The 15,287-nt window shown below is 50.4% G+C and overlaps 1 protein-coding gene across 1 annotated transcript in view; it reads left to right on the forward strand.

The window, feature by feature from the left end:
* LNX1 (ligand of numb-protein X 1) overlaps window positions 1–15,287 on the forward strand; it is a 40,361-nt gene that overhangs the window by 14,233 nt on the left and 10,841 nt on the right. The window contains exons 6-7 of the mRNA XM_021707785.1: window positions 11,745–11,876; window positions 15,031–15,208. Of these exons, the coding sequence (XP_021563460.1) occupies window positions 11,745–11,876; window positions 15,031–15,208 (310 nt within the window). The remainder of the gene's footprint in view (window positions 1–11,744; window positions 11,877–15,030; window positions 15,209–15,287) is intronic.

Raw genomic sequence — 15,287 nt, forward strand, 5'->3', positions numbered from 1 at the left:
ATTTTAAGATGATTGTAGATTAATATGTAAAAGTTGTCAGAACTAATAGAGAGTGATCCTGTGTACCACGTGCCTATTTTCCCACATTCACATCTTACAGAGCTGCAGTATGATGTCACCAGGTGCTGACACTGACATAGTCCAGATGCAGAGCCCTTCCCTTCCCCCAGGGGTCCTGTGAGGTTAGTCTTCTGTAACCACACCCACATCCCTCCCCCCACCTCCTCCTTAACCCTTGGAAACCACTAATCTGTTGGCCGTTTCTGTAACTCTGAGTTTCCAGACGTTCTGTCGGGGAATCGTATAGTCTGTGAGTTTGGGTGATTGGCTTTTTCCACTCTGCACAATTCTCTAATAACCATATCTCAGGAACATTTCATGAGCGGACAGTTTCATCCTTAGCGAGATAGACATTGTTCTGGTTTCTTATGTTCTGCCCATTCCTTCACTTCACTCAGCAAACCCATGATGGACTTTGCTGCTGGTATAGCTCTGGGTTGGGTGCTGAGGACAGAGGTGATGACCACTGTCCCGAAGGAGCCAGAATCTATCAGGAAGGGTGGCTGGGGTGTGTGAGGGTCCTGCAGTGGGAAATCATTATGGTGCTGGTATAGACGCCAGAAAGGTGTTTGCTTGGATGAGTTTATGAACTCTTTACAAGAGGCCAGACACAATGTTTCATACCTATAATAATCCCAGCACTTTGGGAGACTGAGGCAGGAGGATCACTTGAGCCCAGGAGTTTGAGACCAGCCTGGCAATATAGGGAGACCCTGCCTCCACAAAAAAAAAAGTAGTCGTGGCACAGGCCTGTAGTATCAGCTGTTCAGGAGGCTAAGCCCAGGAAGCTGAGGTTGTGGTGAGTCATGACCGTACTGCTGTACTCCCTCGTGAGCAACCAAATGAGACCCCGACTCAAAAAAAAAAAAAGGAGTTACTAGAGAAGAAAACTCTGAATGGGGCTTTGAGGAATGAGCCACAGTTCTCCACATGGACAGTTAGTCAAGGTCATTCTAAGGAGACACAGCACAAAAGAGCATTCCCGGAAAGTCTGCCAGGGAGAGGTTGCTACCTGGAGCCTGGGGCGCATAGCCAAAAGCAGCTGTGGAGGAGGTGAAGTGGTGGGCAAGGGGCAGATCACGAAGGGTACTGTGTGTTTAATTCTTTTAGAGACAGGGTCTTGTTCTGTTGCCCAGACTAGTCTCAACCTCCTAGGCTCAGGTGATCCTCCTACTTCAGCCTCCCAAATAGCTGGGACTACAGGCACGTGCCTCCATGTCCAGCTAGTCTTTTAATTCTTTTAGAGACATGATCTCACTTATTTCCCAGGCTGTTCTGGAACTCCCAGCCTCAAGCCATCCTCCTGCCTCAGCCTCCCAAAGTGCTGGGACCACAGGCATGAGCCATCACGTCCAACCACATGTACAGTATCGTGACCCAGGCTGAGGAGCTTAGACTTTATCACCAAGGCCACAGGATGTCACTGGAAGGGTTTAGAAAGGAAGTGACATGATCTTCTAGAAAGATCCCTCGACAGGCAGTGGAGAGCTGGAAGGAGGGGGCAGGTGAGACGCCTTTGCTTAAGGAGCATTTGCAGTTGTCCAGTCACATGCCAGCATCCACGCAGTGATTCTTGGCACTCAGAGGCTGGTGAGTCACCTCGGTCCTTGATAGCCTCCAGCCGAGACCCACAGAGGATGATGATCAGATATGGAGCCTGCCTGGGGGACCAGGTCATCTAAATGCAAACAGATGTCCCCACCTGCAGAGCCGTCTAAAGGCCTCCCAGGTGCTGGCAACAGTCTCCACTGTTGTGCGTGGTCACTCATCCCTCTTGAGGACAAGGTGGTGGGTAGCACTGCTGTCATCTCAGGCGCAGTGGCCTGAGGCAATGGCACAAGGGCTTCACCTTGCCCTTGTGCCTGGGAGGGCTGGAAGCATGGGGACCCTGGCTCTGGGCTGTGGCCCTTGGTGGTGTCCTGGCTCTGAGGCAGCTCTTGGCCTCCATGGAGGCTCATCTGCCTGGAAAGGCATGAGTTCCCGCCCCAGGAGACAGACAGAGAACAGGCATACAAGGCGTGCCCTTCCCAGACCAGTCTGAGCCTCCTCACGGGCCTCCCTCCCTCCAGGCTTGACCATTTCCTCCTGCTCTCCATGCCATAGGAGCGTGACCTCCTCATGAGGTAAGCCAGGCATGCCACTGTCTTCTTCTCAGGTCTCAGACTAAGATTCCAGGTCCCGACCACATGGCCTGCAGAGCCACACGTGGTCTAGCCTTCTGTGGTGTCTCCAGCCTCACCTCTTAAAGGGAGGCTCCCTAGTCTCATTCGCTTGTTAGCCACGCTATTGCACTGCTAGATCATCACACGGCCATGCTGTCACACAGCCACACCCTACAATGCCATCACACTGCCATGCCATCACACAGCCACGCTGTATACTGCCACACCATCACACTGCTGGACCATCCCACAGCCATGCTGTCACATAGCCAGGTCATTACATGGCCAGGTCATCACACTGCCATGTTGTCACACAGCCAGGCCATCACACTACCACATTGTCACATTGCTGGACTGTCACACGGCCATGCCATCACACTGACACACCATCACACAGCCACATCATCACATGCCACGCTGTCACATGCCATGCCGTCACACTGCCATGTCATCACACTGCCACGTCATCACATGCCATGCCATCTCACTGCCATGCTATCACACTGCCACACCATCACACTGTCACACTACCACACCGTCACATGCCACACCGTCACATGCCGCACTGTCACATGCCATACCATCACACTGCCGTCATGCTACTCTTCAAACATCTCAAGAACTTTTCCCCCGCTCAGGGCTGACATTCTTGTTGTTCCTCTGCCTGGAAGAATCTTCCACGTATCTGCCTGTCTCACTTCCCTCACTTCCCTCAGGCCTCCCCTCAACTGCCTCTCCTTCGGAGGCTGTCACTGCAGTCCCACTGAGGGCAGTGTACACATGCCCACCATCTCCCCCAACCGGCTTTATTTTTCCTACCAACTAGTTACGTGATGACTAATGGCCAGCTGGTGCAGCACAGCGAAGCACTGGTCCTGAGCTCAGATGACTGGTGACAGCAGGCACTCAGGAGACAGCGGCTGAAAGAGTCAGTGGAGTCAGACTAGGGACATGTGAATGTGTGCAGAGCATATTTTACATGTTAACTTTATCTCAAAGGGCTTTGTCACCAAGCCTCTTACCAAAGAAGCACCCAGTCTCCTTTTACTGTCTGTCCCCAAGATGTCCTCCCTACTTTTTGTCCCCTTGAATTTGTCCATAATTATTGGTCGAGCTGTTCCTTTGTGAGCAGGGCTGGCCTGGGGCCTAGCCTCGCAGGGATTGGCATGTGTTTCTTCCTCTGATCTCAAAACAGCCAAGGCGTCATCAGGTGGGGGATCCTGGCATGGGCACCGGTGGGTGGGAATGGAAGCTAGACCATGCTGTGAAGCCTTCACGCAGGGGAAGCTTGTTTCCTCCTTTATGAAGAAGTCACATCTTGGCATGACTTTCCTGCTTCGAGGATTAGACTCCCAGGTGTTCCCATGCCTTCTGGTGTCACCTGGCTCACTCTCCTGCTGTGGGTCGGCACAATCCCCACCCTGGAGCTGACCTTGGCCAAACAAACCTCACAACAGGCAAAAGAAAAACTGACTCATTGTGTCGCCTGGGAAGACCCTAATTGCATGTGGCATTCAACTTTCATAGATTAATAACAGAAGAACAAGGACATTTTTTTCCCTGAGAAAGTTAATTTATGAAATAAAATCTTGCCTAACAGTGGAACTTCCTAAATGATTATTTTGCTTACTAAACAAAGCCAATGTGCTTTATAAGCAGGAAAAACGCGTGGGGGCAGGGGGAACGAGAGCAAAGCTAGTTGGAAAAGAATGGAAAACCTAGAATGCTAAAGAAAGCTCAGCAATCCCAGGCTGTTCCCGAAGGCTGGGTTCTATTTATGTAAGGACGGTAACACACACCAGGCTGCGGGGGATTAAACTGAAGCCCTTCCGAGTGGGGACTTGGATTTCTAGCAGGCCTTGGCCATGTTGCTTTTGTTGGTCTACTCCATGAAGTTCATTTGTGTTCTAAAGAAATCCCCAGACAGCATGTTTTTTTGGTCATGTTCTCTCCCACAGAACCCCACGCTTAGTTTTTTTCTACGTTATTTCAGGGAAGAGTTATTACAGACAGACCGCAACAGTTTTGCATTTGACCAGCTTGTGGGCCAGCTTCTCTGGACGTGTATAGAGCCTGACTTCGGCCCTGCAGCCAGGCCCTGGTATGAGATGGCCTGAGTCCAACTCTTGGAGAAGAAAGCTCTTAAGGAGCCCCAAACACGGAGAAGTTGGCTGATTTAGCAACCAGGCACGATTTTGTTTTTCTCTGTCTTCACCAATCTCTCCAATGTTTTGAGTACCACAACTGGGATGATTTTATGAGAGAAACCGCTTTTAGGCGATGTCTGATGCCAGACCTAAAGTCACAGGACAAAGAAATTATGGACCAAAGATTTGGCCACTAGGAAAAGAAGGTGGTCTCAACATCTTGAAGCTCGGGAGTCAGCGTGGTATCACTTCTGAGGGGTATGAATGTTTTGAGATGGCTCCTCTATCTGCAATTCTGGATCAATGGGTTTATATTCATTCAGGAGTTAAAATATATACAATTCATGAATGAGACGAAGCTCATTATAAATTTCACATCTGAGGATCCCCCCTTGTGCCTTTTTCCCTGGGGAACTCCCATACGTGAGGCAGAGACTGAAAACTTTCCTGCCGGGCTCGGTGGCTCAGCCTGTAATCCCGCGCTTTGGGAGGTTGAGGTGAGTGGATTGCCTGAGCCTGCGGGTTCGAAACCCGCCTGGACAACTTGGCGAGACCTCATCTCTACAATAAATCAAAAAATTACTTGGGCGCGCGCCTGTAGTTCCAGCTACTTGGAAGGCTGAGGTGGAAGGATCGCCGGAACCCAGCAGGTCGAGGCTGCGGTGGCCGGGAGCGGCCACTGCACTCCAGTCTGGGCAACTGAGTGAGACTCCAACTCAAAAAAAAGAAAAGAAAGGAAAAGAAAACTTTCCAAGCCACATGTCAAAATGGTTTTCACCAATCCTGGCATCAGTGTGACCATCCTTTCCTTTTATGAATTGATTGTTAAATGACACGTTATTTTGTCAAAGAACACCTTAACAACCAAGCTCTTCAAGCTTCTTAAGACACATGCTTTGTTTAGTAAGCAAAATAATCATTTAGGAAGTTCCACTGTTAGGCAAGATTTTATATCATAAATTAACTTTCTCAGGGAAAAAGTTAATAGGTCTGGAGAAAGAACCAGAAGGCAGATAGCGGGCTTCTCATGCTACACACATTTAGTCTAAGGGCATGAGCTGGCTCATCCGCTCTACTCATACCTGGAGAAAAAGGCAGAATTTTCCTGGTAACTTAGACATTCCAATCCCCTGGAGCCAGCAAGACTGAAGTAAGGCCTGTCAGTGCTGCATGGGTTTTTTTGTTTGTTTGTTTTTTAACAGATCAGTACAGCTAATACTGAATCAAACCCCGCTTAAATGCATGATCTCTCTGTGATAGTGTAGTAAGCTGAATATGTAGACTAAACTCTACATGGATTTGTTTGTTCATTTCCTTGAGCTGAATTCTCAAAGTTCAAATGATTTTCACAGTGGGCTCCAGACTACATGCATTCTTGATAAAGTGTGATTTGCAAATGACTTTAACCTTGGCTTGGATGAGAGCTATACACTGTGGATATTAGGGAAACTTGACACTTTGCCGCACCCTCCCGCCCAGAGTCCCTATATGCTTTTTATAAACCATGGAATGAATCCTGAGAATAACTTCTAAATGCCATTAAAGAACAGGGCTTGAGTTAAAGGCGTAGTTCATGGACTGACCCTGCAGCCAGAGGACTCGGGGAGTTCTTATCTCAGCCTTGCCGCTGGCACCTGCCTGACCTGAGTCACCATCTGTCTTATCATCATCCTGAGTTTCTCTGCCCCTAAGATATGACTTCTGGGAAGGCCAGGATGTGTGGGGAGCACTCGTCTAGTGGAAAAAGGACCAAGCTGTGGCCTTCGTTCTCCCACCAGTCAGACCTTAAGGTCCTGTTTTCCACACTTCCTCGAAGCCTCCTCAATGTCCTTGACCAGACTCTGGCTGCCTGGCGCTCATGGAGGGAGAAGATATGCACAAGTCCAGGACCATGCAAGGTGCCGTGTGGCAGTGATGCAGAAATGTATACCAATTTTTACCAAGCTCATGTTGCAGAAACACTAGCTGACAGCACATCATCAGCTCACTCTAGACTTCTGTTTCTGGAACCCCCAACTCTTTGCCCAATGGGAGGAATTGTCTCTCCAGAAGTTCTTTGCTCCTAGAAGGAGAATCAGCACAGGGCTATCCCCATGGAGAGTGTAGGGTATTCCATATCAGCAGGAATGGCCCCAGCATTGGTGTTTCCTAGCATGGTGTTTGGTGCCCATGCCTCCACCTGTCTGCATGGCTGCACAGGGGCTGTACATCCACATCGGGTCTGTGTACCCTCACATGGGCTCAGTGGTAGCTATATGACTGTGATCTGCTTAGCTGTCCTGGGACCCCCTTGACCCCTTTCAATGAATCAGTCATGATGAAGACAGACAGACAGGGGGTTCTTGGTTTCAGAGAGCCCAGAGACAACCCTTCATGCTTGAGAGAAGTGGGAACCACATCAAGGGGGCCCTAGTACCCCTGGTTCACAGCAAGAGAACCCTGCTTGGGACTGGCCAGACCAGAGCTTAGCTGCTGAGTTCAACTGCACACTCATGCACAATTTCAGTTTTTGTGTTTGTTTTGCTTTTTGAGACAGGGTCTCACTCTGTCGCCCAGGCTGGAGTGCAGTGGCACCATCATGGCTCACTGCAGCCTCAAACTCCTGGACTCAAGTGATCCTCCCACCTCAGCCTCTCAAGTAGCTGGGACTACAGGTGCACATCACCATCCCCGGCTAATTTCTTCTATTTTTTTTTTGTAGAGACAAGGTCTCACTCTATTGCCCAGGCTGGTCTCGAACTCCTGGGCTCAAGTGACTCTCCTGCTATGACCTCCCAAGCACTGGAATTACAGGCATGAGCCACTGCACCTGGCCACACATGCACAATTTTGATGAACACAGTCTAGAGTTCATCAGGCTTTTGAGATGACTTGAAAATATATCAAAAATTAAAGAGACCAGGACTTGACCCAGAAAAGGAAAGAGCCAAGGGAGGACAATGAGAATGATCTTCACTAGGACTGTCACATGGATGTTGACTTGGGGTTGCCCTACGGGGCATACCTATGCCAAGGGCAGACAGGAGAATGGCGGGTGTATGCTCAGCCTAAGAGCAGCTTCCTAATTAGCGCCATCTAAAAATGGTCCGGCTGCTTTGGGGCACTGGGCTCTCTGTCACTGGGGCAGTGAAGCATGAGCTAGGCGACAGCGTGGCAAGGGCTGTGGAAGAGATGGGGTCACAGGCTGGAGATGTCAGGTTGGATGATGTCTGCCATCTCTTGTATGTCTTTCTGAGTCTGTGGGACCAGTGTTCCTCAGTTCTCCAGGGTCCGTGAGCACAAGAGGGTGGTCCTAGAGCAGTTGCTGGGAGTCAAAAACGAGAAAACCCAGACAGTGCAGAGAGCCATCCTTGCAGACATGTGGTGAAAACCAGGTGAAGTCATACTGGCTCGCTCTGAGATCTCAGGGAGAGAAACCACTAGGGAGCATAGGACAAATTCTTCTAAAAGGCAATCATTACTAAAACCTTGGGTGAGCTCAGTGGCTCACACCTGCAATCCCAGCACTGTGGGAGGCCAAGGTGGGAGGATTGCTTGAGCTCAAGAGTTGGAGACCAGCCTGAGCAACATGGTGAGACCTCGTCTCTACAAAAAATTAGCCAGGTGTGGTGACACGTGCCTATAATCCCAGGTACTCACGAGGCTGATGCGGAAGGATCGCCTGAGTCCAGGAGGTTGAAGCTTTGGTGAGTTGTGGTCATACCACTGCACTCCAGCCTGGGTGATAGAGTGAGACCCTGTCTCAAAAAAAAAAAACAACTTTATAAGACGGATACAAGAAACTCAATGAATGAACCCACGTGAATTGTGTATCGTCTCCCAAGAATTTGATTTAAGCATTCAGCTTTATGCCAAAAAGCAGCAAATGCTACGATGCTTGGGTTCGGCTCCAGTCCTCCTTTATAGACAGGCTGATGGAGAATGCAGGCGGGTAAGATGCTCACACCCCAGCGTGCAGGCACCTTTGGCTCTTGCTTTCTGCCTATAGCTACTGCTGGTCTCTTAACCACTGCATGGACCCATTCAATGTGGGAACACTAGAAAGACCCCTGCACACCAGCGTGTGGCTGCCTGATGACACTTCTTGCTCCTCGTGCCAAGGCTGCTGGATCCCCCGTCTCTGCCCCCTGGAGTTTCTGGTCCCTGTTGCATCCTGACAATGTGAGTGGTGGTCTTCAGTCAGAGTGGGTTTTGGAGGGAGAAGAGCCAATTGCAGGCTGGATGCAGAGGAGGAAGAGGCCAGCCTCTTTCTTCCAGCCAGAGATGGGACTTTGTCATGTAAAAACAGGTAAATGATGTGGAGGCTCTGGCTCCCTTCTTGCTCAGTCCCATCATGGACACACGGTTGGTAGTTTTGAGCCAAATCTCAGAAGAATGAGACAGGTAGTTCTTAGCACAACAGAAAGCAGTCACTTTCATAACAAGCCTACTTGGTTTAGCCCCTGGTTTTTCTGAGTGTTTGATGCCTTCTGTTTTCTCAACTAGTCATAACCCTCGGCCCCTGGAGGCCATAGTATGTTCCCGCCTCTGTCCTGTGGCACCCCCCATGACTGTCCCTACAGCAGGAACACTCCAGCAGGGCAGGAGCCATGTCCCCGGGGCCCCCGTGTGGTGCCTGGCCCAGAGCATGCCCAGGTCAGCCGTGGGGTTGGGGTGTGTGTCAAGAGACGGCCAGGGAGGTGAGGTCCATGGATGGCATCAGGACCCGCCCATAAACCTGCAGAAGGAGCAGGGGAATTGAGCACTTGAATTCCTGGGAAAGAGAGAACGTGGCATAGCATCAAGCCATGCAGCCTCGGCCAGCGTGTCCAGAACTGCCTGGACCACAGCCCAGGGTGTCTGAGGGGAAAGAAGAGGGAACGCCAGGCCTCGAGAGCCTGCCAGAATTGTTCAGCATCCTTTTGCTCAATGGCAGCATCTTGAGATGCAGGGGAAAGTCTGCCTACCTCTTGCTTACCACAAGCTCCTCCTGTGACCCTTCCTGGTACATACTGTGGGTGTGAAGCCTCTGCCTTCCCTCAGCCTTTCCACCCCTCCCTCTTCATACCAACTCACACCAGGGGGATGAGAGAACTCGGGCACTGGGGGCCGCTTCTCTGCCCTCGGTTCAGCTGCTTGTGGGGTGGGAGCCGGGACAGACCCATGAGCCCGTAGCCTGCTTTGACCTGTAAGCACCACAAATGCGTGTCCTCCGGAACCTCCTGAGAGACGTCCGTGGGCTGGCTGGGGAAGCCAGGCCCCACTCTGCCAAGTCTCCATCCAAGTGAGCTGATACACGAGTGATTTACTGGCGGGTCATTTCTGCCAACGACTCAGTAGCCAAGTCAGCGTCTGGAAATCCACTGAGAAACTGGGTCTTGAGAATGGGACTGAAATAATTCTTGCCAGCTGCTCCCTGGCAACATGGATTCTCCTGGCAAGCTGACTCAGCAGGTCAGTCTAGAGTGTTCTTGGTTCTCAGGAGGCGCCCAGAGCCTGTGGCTGCTCCCCAGCCCGGACAGCCGTGATGCACTCTGGGGCCGCCACAGGATCCCTCTAGGACATCCGTGTTCCTGCAGACAGAGAGGAGGCAAGGAGACTCGTGCTTGGGTGCTGACCTAGTGTTCGCTGCTTCCCATCTTTTAGTGATTTTTGCTTAAATTCCCCAAGACAACCTTTTCAGGACAAGGCTTGTAGTAAGAAGAGGCCCAGTCATTATAAAGCACTCCCGGAAACTAGAGTCAGTTGGCCATCTCTGCAGCTATGTCAGCCTCTCTGGATGGTCCTGGCCTGGCCCTCTGTCTTTACCCTGCCCTGACACAGGCCTTACAAGTGATGAGAGATGCCAGGGAACCCCAGACAGGCAGCCGAGCAGAGGAAGGGCATTGGCCACAGCTGGGTCACTCAGAAGCGACAGCCAGCGTGGGCTGAGGATGCTGGTCCTTCTGGGACCAGTTCTAATTTACATGAAACAAATCCTCTCATCAGTTGTTGGGGTGTCACGTGGCACCCTGAGTGTACCTGTGTGTGTAACTAAGAAGCCCACTTGACTTGCAACCGTCACAGATAAGCCCTAAGTTCCACGAGAACCCTGAGATCTGTTTAACATGAGAATGCAGAGTCATGAAGGTTTGGGGTCAGTGTCTGTCAGTGGTGGGGGCCCAGTTTCATGAGTGGGCTCTTTCCACTTGAGGTTTGAAAGACGGGGTCCTGGTCCTGAGAGCAGGGTGAGTTGTGTGCTGGGAAGGGAGGTGCAGACAGAAGTGTCTTAGTCCTTCAGGCTGCCATGACCAGAAATGCTAGACTGAGTGTCTAAAATACAAAAGTATCTTCCATGGTTCTGGAGGCTGGATCTAAAATCAAGATGCTGGCAGATCCATGTATGGAGAAAGGCTGCTTCCTCGTAAGTGGCTCCATCTGGCTTTGTCCTCACTGATGGCACACAAGCTCCTTCAAGGCCTCTTCGACAAGGGCACTAACTCCATCATGAAGGCTCCACCCTCATGACCACATCGCCCATCACCTCCAAACACTGCCACATTGGGGATCAGGGTTTCAGCATAAAAATTTGGGAACACATATTCAGACCAGAGCGGGCAGGAAGCAAACATCTCAGCTGCCATCGTCAGAGGCACTGGGGAGAGCAGGGGCTTCCCATGCCCTCCTGGGTGATGGATCTCCTCATCCCGTGGCCTAACCTCACCTGTGCAGAAAGGGGTGGGCAGGCTGGTGTCTGTCTGTGGCAGTGAGTGGGTAGGGGCTGGGATGGAAAGAGTACCGCCAGCATCACGCCTCTTCCTCCATCCTCTTTGCTGCCAAACCTGGTCTTTCCTGGAGACCTTTCTACTCAAGTCCAGCCTTGCCCCACATATTGTCAACTCTTACTAATGTGATGAGTGCATCAGCTGGCAGCGAGCCCCCGTGTGTGCCAGTTTCACATCTGAGGTCCAGTCTCTCTGCCCCACAGATCTGAGATCCCAGCGGCCTTTAGTCCTGGAAGAACAACCCACACAGTCAGACGTGTCAATCAGGATTTCACTTCCTGCAGTGGCAGGGCTGCAGCCACTAACTCCAGCCTGGGTGACAGGAGTGGAGACTCCAACTCAAAAAAAAAAAATGAGCAATATCTCATGACGTCTTTTCAAAGATGAAGGAGCCAGCAGTTCCCAGGTTTCCACACTGGCGTGACATCCACACACCCCCTACCCCTCCATCTCCCCCAGCTCAAGTGCATGGGCAATCATGCACACACTGTTGTTGAATCACAAAATGGGCACTGGCATTCAAAAATATGAGAACCCATGCTTTCTCACCCCTGAGGCACACCAGGGTGCACCCCACGTGGCGCTCTGGGAATGGGAGCTGAGCCTACCTGACCCCTGCATCTTATACCCAGGCCAGTGACAGATGTGTCCACCTCATCGTGTCCCGCCCGGCTCGACAGCAGATCCATGACGTCTCTCCGGAAGCTAGCTGGACCCATGGCAGCCCATCCCCGGAGCCAGGGCAGAGGAGCAGCACTCCAGAGGTAAGACCCGGCCGGGGCACCCGCTTCTCCCGCTGGGAGTCACTTCTCAGGCCAGTTGCTTCCTTGAGCATCTCTGAGTGTCATCACTGGACTTCGTCACTAAGAAACACACTGAGTAAAAGCCCACAGCCCCATCCTCAAGGTTTGGTGAGATGACAGGTGTCTCCCATTCGAGCAGGAGAGAGAGAGGTGGGGAGACTTCTGCAGCCTGGTGGACCTCAGACCTCAAACAAGGACTTGCTTCTGGTCTAAGCCAGACAGATGTCGTGTTGTTGCCCAGAGTCATTTTGTTCAAGGTCTGTTTCCATTCACTCTGAGATGAGACAAGAGGTTTGCTTGGTTTCTGGTTTTTTAATTTCCCAGCCTACCTAGGAATTAGAATAAAGATTCACCTGCTGTTTTGAATATGTCTGTGTTTGCCAAAGGGCCCAGGAAGATCATGTGAATGCTTGAAGCTCTTGAGACATTAGGGAGTGATAGGAACCAGGGCCAAGCAGAATCCATGGGTCCTGTCTTATGCCATTCACATCAGAAATGCCTGGAAGCACCGTGGGTGAGCAGAGCATGTCTGTGGGTAGCACCAGCCTCCAGGACGGGTCTGTAGCCTCTTCACATGAGGTAACAGCTCAGTCGGGAATTCCACCCCTCAATTCCGTTTGGGGTGACGCTGGCCCCGCTGTCTGGCTGTGGTGTCCATTCCACATCACACATACTGTTGCTTTGCTGTCGCATGCTGGGGGATGACCGTGAGTGTCTGTAAGTCCCTTATGCTGGATTCTGGCTTCACAGCAGCATTCATCACTGAACAGCTGTCTTACAGGTGCCACCTGCCCACGACGGCAAGTAGTGAGCGCCTTCCGTCCCCATCAAGCGCGTTCTGGCTGGAGTGACTCACAGGTTGACTTTCTGAGCAGAAGGCAACAGCTCTTCCCAGAATTCGGATGCTGGGAGGGCTCTGCTTTATACAGAATTCGGATGCTGGGAGGGCTTTATACTCCCTGCGTGACAGCCTGCTTGCCACGCCCCTCCCATCTCCGCTTGGCCACGCCCCTTCCATTCTCTGGTTGGCCACATCCCAGTAATCCGCAAAATCCATGTTTATTTACAATAAACAGTGTAGACCGACCAAGCATTCCTGCCAAAACATCTTATGGATAAGAACGCCCTGGTTTCTTTTCACTATCTTTGCGTGTTTAAATTAACTGATAGTATAATTAGTGGAAAACTTATGAACTTCATTAACTAGTCGGCAACGTTTATATCCAATTAACTGACTTAGTTGAACTAACTAGTACATGTGATGTTCTCATTCATTAAACTCCGGAAACCCAGCCCTCCCTCACTGCCCCTTCTGCTCACCATGGTGAATTTTGGAAAGAGCCGCAGGGTCAGTTCAGGCTTTGGCCACAACCCTGTCTCGTGCCCTAATTCTTGGAAACATACACACTGGTCCAGTGGGAGACACCATTGTTTTCCTTTTAACTTATGTTCCATCTGCCTTCTGTAGTGCCCTCTCCAAAGTGGCCTAATTAAAGTAAAACTAAGACACATCCGGCTCACAGATGGGTTCATGTTTTGTGTTTCTACAGAAACTGACTTAGGGGGCAGCATGACTTTCTGAAAAGAAGAGCTTAAATGACTCAAAGAAACACCAGAGGAGGCAAACCAGGATATGCGGGTTGTTGGGGAGCACCATGCTTCCAATTCGGCCTGGGCACCTGGAGCAAAGCAGGCATGTGGCCAGGAGACATCTCGAGGGGCGGGCTGTAGGCAGGATGTCCACCTCCTGTATGGGCTCTGAGTGCACGCATGACCAGTCTCTTATTCTTCATACTTGCTTATTTGTCTGGAATGTGTTATTCTAAAATTCCAAAGCAAATATTCTAAAGTATAACTGTGTTTTGTAGTCTGGTAAATACTAAGGTGCTGTGATATTTTCAATCACCATGAATGCTGTTCTTCAACATCAGGCAACATCCTGAGGTGTCCACAGGATGGGGTGGGGAGAAGAGACGGGAAAGGTCATCTTTGTCACACTTCATGCGCCTCCTCCCCGGCCAGCAGGGCACTGGTGTGAAGGTGTCACTGGAAGATAGGTTTTCCCATGGCTAACAGGCCTCCCGTGGTGTGGAAAGCAGGTGGCCACAGGAGATGAGGCCACAGGACATGTTTTGCCGGGTTCTCCCCAAGGTGCTCAGCTGAACACCCCTTGGCTTAGTGCAGGCAAGGCTGTTGGGTAAACACCGAACAAGTATGAAATAAGACTATAAAGTATGATTGCTTCTTTCTTTTTTTCTTTCTTTCTTTCTTTCTTTCTTTCTTTCTTTCTTTCTTTCTTTCTTTCTTTCCTTTCTTCCTTCCTTCCTTCCTTCCTTCTCTCTTTCTTTTCTCTCTCTCTCTCTCTCTCTCTCTCTCTCTCTCTCTCTCTTTCTTTCTTTCTCAGATCTCCCTCCATTTGCCCAGACTGGAGTACAGTGACACAAACATGGTTTAGTACAGCCTTGACCTCCTGGGCTCAGACAATCCTCCTGCCTCAGCCTCCTGAGTATCTGGGACTTACAGGTGTGCACCACCATGCCCAGCTAATTTTTTGATTATTATTTTTTTTTAGAGACGAGATCTCACTCTGCTGCCCCAGCTGGTCTTGAACTCCTGGGCTCAAATTATCCTCTTGCCTTAGCCTCTCAGAGTTCTGGGATTACAGGGATGAGCCACCATGACCCACCGATTTTTTTTTAACTTAGAAAAAATTCCTGATATTCATAAATGACAAGTTTTTTTTTTTTTTAAACACTGACTCAGCACTTTCAGAAATAAGTGACTCACTTGAGAGCGTTTGGGTGCAACGCACTTTCATGCATAATATGTCTCCAGTGGTTTCCAGCCTGCCCCTCATTCCATTTTTGTTGTTCCCTTGTGAAGTATAAACTTTCTCTGAGTTAGCCTATATAATTTGGGATAATATGACTTTATTCTGGTAGGGGTTGGGAAGGCGAGGGTTTGCTTCATGTGTCTTTCTCTGTAACTTCAAAGACCACCATTCAGTGTATACAATTTGGATAACTTATGCAATGTTGGTAGTTTTTGCATATAGAAAATGCAAGCCCACGTGTGAATGAACACATGTGCTGTGTTTTTCTGTCTATGCCTTTAGCCCCTCCACCCTGCAGTTACTTGTCTTGAGAAGGTGGTAACTGTCCGGAAAGACCCCAACGAATCTCTCGGCATGACCGTTGCAGGGGGAGCATCACACGGGGAATGGGATTTGCCCATCTATGTCATCAGTGTTGAGCCTGGCGGAGTCATAAGCAGAGATGGACGGATAAAAACAGGTAAAAAGTGAAGGGACTTCAGGCACTGGGGTGGCAGAATGTTAAGAAGAGTTGGCCACTTGCTGTGTTAGGCACCTGC

This window comes from Carlito syrichta, unplaced genomic scaffold (assembly GCF_000164805.1).
Source record: "Carlito syrichta isolate Samal-C Ts95f unplaced genomic scaffold, Tarsius_syrichta-2.0.1 Scaffold124632, whole genome shotgun sequence".
NCBI classification, from domain to species: Eukaryota; Metazoa; Chordata; class Mammalia; order Primates; family Tarsiidae; genus Carlito; species Carlito syrichta.